Consider the following 5,191-nt stretch of genomic DNA (forward strand, 5'->3'; position numbering starts at 1 on the left):
CAGCTGCAAATGATTTACTGTGATTCAAGAGAGCCCTCTCTGCCTCCTCCCAGCGGGGTCACACACTGCTATCAAGACGGTGACTGTGGTAGCAGGTTTGAAGAGTGAGGCTGTAGCAGTTCCTGATGTGAAAATAGCTTTTGGAGCAATCAGAAGGTGGCAAAAACCCTGGGCATTAGCTTCAGGCATGTTTCTAGGTTTGCACAATTTTCTTGCTTTGCTTTTTCATCCATTCCTCACAGACATACACAACTTACCAGACTTCTCCAGAAAGAAGAGTGCTTGGCCAGGGTCTCCATCCACTATGCTTCTCTAGTTTCCAGTGTTGCTGTTCTGCATGTTCCTGTGCCATTCCCCAGAACTGGTGACTGATGAGCTGATCCTGCCCGATGACATGACAGCCATGACAACGTTTCCACTCCTGTGTTTTGGAACTGGCATCATGCACAGGGGTTGTACAGTGATAAGCAATTTCATCCTGCAGCATCACCAGCTGAAGCAGGTACTCAGACAAAAGTTATTCTCTTCAGCTGTGAAAAGCTGCGCAGGTGAAGGGAGGAGGAAGCATTAATCACATCCCTGGAGCTCAGGCCAGGAGCAAGGATGCCTTGGTTTGCAGACCAAGTGGCATGATCTGCATCTTCCTCCTGACAGCTACGAGGGGCACAGGTAAGAGCATCATCCTTTGTGCTCTACCTGCCAAGGACCACTCCTGGATGCCTCTGATTAAAAGGCAAGTGAAGCCTTAACCTCCACTTCTCTGCATTAAGACACAGACTCCAGGGCAGGAACCATAAGCACTCCCTGTGGCCTCTGTCTCCGGGGATGACTTAGAGAGATGCAGGAATGTTGCTGTGAGAAATGCAAGGATGCTCTGTGAGAACTCAAGGATTGAGAGGGGAAAGAGGAATCTAGAGATGTTCTGTGGGTGGGGGCAAGGAGGTTATGCAGTGATGCTCGCAGACTGAGAAGGGAAGGGGAATGGAAGAAGATGCTCTGGGGGATTCAGGGATGCTCTGGGGTAAAGCAAGGATGCTCCCGGGTTGAGAGGGGAAGGGAGAACGGGCGAGGATGCTCTAGAGGATTCAGGGATGTTCTGGAGAGATTCAGGATGCTCTGGAGAAAAGCAAGGATGCTCCCAGGCTGAAGGGGAAGGGGAAAGGTGGGGACGCTCAAGTTTGCTCTGTAGGGATGCAGGGATATTCTGGGTTAATACAAGGGTGCTCCCGGGCTGAGAGGGCAAGGGAGAAGGTGAGGATGCTCAGGGATGCTTGGAGGGATTCAGGGATGCCCTGGAGGGATTCAGGGATGCTCTTGGGGGAGCAGCGGTCCCGCCGGCGGGGTGGGGGGCGGGAGGCGGGCGGGGCGGGCAGAGGCGGCAGCCCCGCGGCGGCGGCGCGGGCGCGGAGCGGCGGGGCCATGGAGAGCGGCGGGGCGCTGAACGGCTCCGGCCCCGGCTCCGCCGGGCGCTTCGCGGCCGCGGGCACGGCGGGGCTGGGTGCTCTCATGGTGCTGCTCATCGCCGTCACCGTGGCCGGCAACGCGCTGGTGATGCTGGCCTTTGTGGCGGACTCCAGCCTGCGCACCCAGAACAACTTCTTCCTCCTCAACCTGGCCATCTCGGATTTCCTAGTAGGTAAAGTGCCGCCCCGCGGGGCTCCGCGCCCACGGCCCGGCAGCAACTTGGCGGCGGGATGGGCAGCGGCTCCCGGGGCTCCTGCCCGGTTCCCTGGCACCCTTCTGCTCCACCGGCATTCCGGGTCCCCTCGGCCGTGCCCCACTCCTGCCCCTGACACCTTCCCGCGGTCCCGGGTCCCCTCCCGCCGTCCCCCGACGGGTCCCGCGGTCCGGGAGCGCAGAGGGGAAGACCCAGCGCGGCTCTCCCGGCTGCAGACCCTCCTCATCTCAACGGGAACGGACCCCTCTGGTTGCAGGTGCCTTCTGCATCCCCCTGTACGTGCCCTATGTGCTGACGGGGAGATGGATTTTCGGGAGAAGCCTCTGCAAACTCTGGCTGGTAGTTGATTACCTGCTCTGCACCTCTTCGGTCTTCAACATCGTACTAATTAGCTATGACAGATTCCTTTCGGTGACAAGAGCGGTGAGTCTTGTCATGGCAGCTGAGAGGGAAATAACTCTCCCCCTGCCTTATTCTCCAGATTCTCTGCAATAATTAAAAGCTCTTTGAATCCTGTAGAAATTATGAATCTTTCAGCCTGGTGATGGAAAGCAGTAATTATCCACAAATACGTCATTCAGCTGTGGTTTCAGGTTAGTATTCCTGGTGTAATCAAATCACTGAAGCCTCAGACCCCATCGTGCAGGTGTTCCCCTCCCAGATGACAGGACAGTAGTGTACAAGGGAGCCAGCCAGGTAAGCAGACCTGTTACTAACTTGCAGGGACTTATTATCTCCAGGACAAACAAGTGGATTGCAGTCAGACTTGCAGCTTCTCCCTGGCTACCAAGGCAATAGATTGCAGTACCAGCTTTGGCAGGGCACAGCCCTGTGGTCTCTGGGTACGTGGGGAGATGAAAACACTCAGCCTGTCACAGGAGGTAACGAGCAGCTCATAGGCAGATCTGATCCTCTGCTGTTTGCTCATTCCCTGACTCCAGATACAATACAGGTTAGCTCCAAGGCTCAGAGGGAGAGGAAGCTGGGTGCCTGCCTTGCCCAGGGGTTTGAGGCATGCATCTCCCTGAGAGTTACAGGGAGGAGCTGGGGACAGCTCAGGCAAGTGGTGGGTGCAGACGACTGACAGGCTCCAACCAAGTCAGTACATTTCCACTAAGCAGACACCCACATTTTGGAGCTGCAAAATGAGTGTTCAAAATTTCCCCATAAGAGTGTGATTTGTCTAGCAATTGCTGCTGTTGCCTAAAGCATATGAGTTTGTTAGACTGCTGAGATATTGCCTAGCAACTTTATCAGGAACACTAACAGTTCATTTGTGAGGAGCCTCCACCAGCTGGAGTGTGTGACCATCCTTAAGACAATGTTTCTCTGTTGCAGGTAGCCTACAGAGCCCAGCAAGGCAACACCAAGCAGGCAGTGCTGAAGATGGTGATGGTGTGGGTGTTGGCATTCCTGCTGTACGGACCTGCCATTATCAGCTGGGAGTACATATCAGGCAGGAGTATCATACCCACTGGGGAGTGCTATGCTGAGTTTTTCTACAACTGGTATTTTCTCATGACAGCCTCTACACTGGAGTTTTTCACCCCTTTCATCAGTGTATTGTTTTTCAACCTGAGCATTTACCTGAACATACAGAAACGTACCAAAATGCGCCTGGATGTTTTCCACGAAGTGCACAACCAATCCTTCACTGAAGAGATGGAAACGAGCCCAGAAGCAAAGCTTTCTTTGAAATGCTGTAAGTGGGAGCAGAAGGACTCAGCTGAAACCCTCGACCTCTCTAAGAGCAAAGCTGACGCAACGGCCTCCACTTCCAGCCTGGGTGCCAAACACCTGCTGGCAACAAGCTCGGAGAGCTCTGGGAAACCCAAGTGTTGCAATAAAAAGAGCTGTAAAAATTCAGCATCCACTCTGTCCTTAGAGAAACGAATGAAGATCATGTCCCAGAGCATGACTCAGCACTTCAGGCTCTCAAGAGACAAGAAAGTGGCCAAATCCCTGGCAATCATTGTGGGCGTTTTCGGGATTTGCTGGGCACCGTACACTCTCCTGATGATCATCCGTGCTGGCTGCCATGGCCACTGCATCTCTGAGTACTGGTACGAGACTTCCTTTTGGCTGCTGTGGATCAATTCAGCTGTCAACCCTGTCCTATACCCTCTCTGCCACTACAGCTTCAGAAGGGCTTTTATTAAACTCATCTGTCCTAAGAAGCTGAAGATTCAACCTCACGATGCCCTCCAGAACTGCTGAAAGTGAAGTCAGCCCTGTGTGAGGATGAGAAGAGTCTTGGCTTAATCCTCCAGTATTGGTGTAGGAATGCAGCTTGGGAGCAGTGGCTTGGGGCAGGTGAGGAAGGCAGTAGTGAGACCACTATTAATTTATTCTAATTCATCAACAACAAAATCTCACAGCATAGGAGGGTAAAGAGAGGTTTTTTGACAATAACCGCAGGCGGGGAAATCTGTGTCCGGCACTTGCCGGTGCCACAAAAGAGCTCTGCTGCCACCTAGTCAGGCTGAGCAGCACCAGCATTTGGCTAAAATAAAGAAAAATGAAAACTGAAAAATAAAAGCTAACAGAAATAAAGCTCTGACCTTAAACTATTGCACTAAACTACAGTTTAGCTGTTTGCAGATTTGATTTTTCCCATAAAATGGAGGGTATTTTTCTTAAGACAGTACATGTGTGATGACACAGAAGGAAAAGAACAAACACCAGAAGGAAAGCACCTCATTTATCCTTTTTTGCTACTGCAGCTGCAGCCATAATCTGGATCCCTCTTCCATGCAATAGGTGAAATAGGTGCCTCTTCGACTCCCCAAGAAGTGGGGAATTTTAGCAAATTTCAGAACTCTTGCATTCTTCCTTTTCAAATACATCACTTGAATGGAGAATCCACATAATCAGTCAACATTAGCATCAATTCTCTTATTTTTTTAAAGTAGTCAACTAATTTCACAGGCACAGTGCCAGATTCAGCAGACACGGGCCTCTAACCTCAGTTTTCATGTAAAATATTGAGCATTTTGTCTCTGCTTGCCATCTCATGCTTCATCACACTTGCCCATGTGTTCTGTAACCCCTTTGGGCAGAGAGTGTGACCAAAGAGCAGATGACTTCCACTGCCCATCTCTGTTGGCATTGCTCAGTGATGTAGTAACACAAATATGTAATTAGTTGCCATGGCAAATGCTTATATTTAACAGCATTACACAGGGAAGCTCAAGATCATAAGTCTGAAAACTACATTTACAAATAGAAACCCAAATGCTGTAAAGAGTAGTACCCAAAAGCTTATGATGTTATGATTGCCAATTACACCTCACTGTTGCAAGCAAACTGCTTTTTGGCTGCTGTTAGGAGCAAAAGAAAATGCCATCCAAGTGTATTCCAGTGATATTTGTTAAGTAGATCAGTATTGTCATCTGAAGTCAGGATTTAAATGCTGTCTTGTCTTGTGTATGTGATGTTTCAGTCTTGTGATACGTTCTGTCAGTCTGTTATATATGGGTTAAAATACACCCTTTGAAGTACGTGTACTGTGAA

The 5,191-nt window shown here is 50.6% G+C and overlaps 1 protein-coding gene across 1 annotated transcript; it reads left to right on the forward strand.

The window, feature by feature from the left end:
• Positions 1-1,401: 1,401 nt before the first annotated feature.
• Positions 1,402-5,191, forward strand: HRH3 (histamine receptor H3). The gene is made up of 3 exons (XM_071572834.1): positions 1,402-1,636; positions 1,935-2,101; positions 3,017-5,191. Exons 1-3 carry the CDS (start codon positions 1,420-1,422, stop codon positions 3,893-3,895), a joined length of 1,263 nt encoding a protein of 420 aa, XP_071428935.1. The 5' UTR covers positions 1,402-1,419; the 3' UTR covers positions 3,896-5,191.

This window comes from Pithys albifrons, chromosome 18 (genome assembly GCF_047495875.1).
Source record: "Pithys albifrons albifrons isolate INPA30051 chromosome 18, PitAlb_v1, whole genome shotgun sequence".
Classification (NCBI taxonomy): domain Eukaryota; kingdom Metazoa; phylum Chordata; class Aves; order Passeriformes; family Thamnophilidae; genus Pithys; species Pithys albifrons.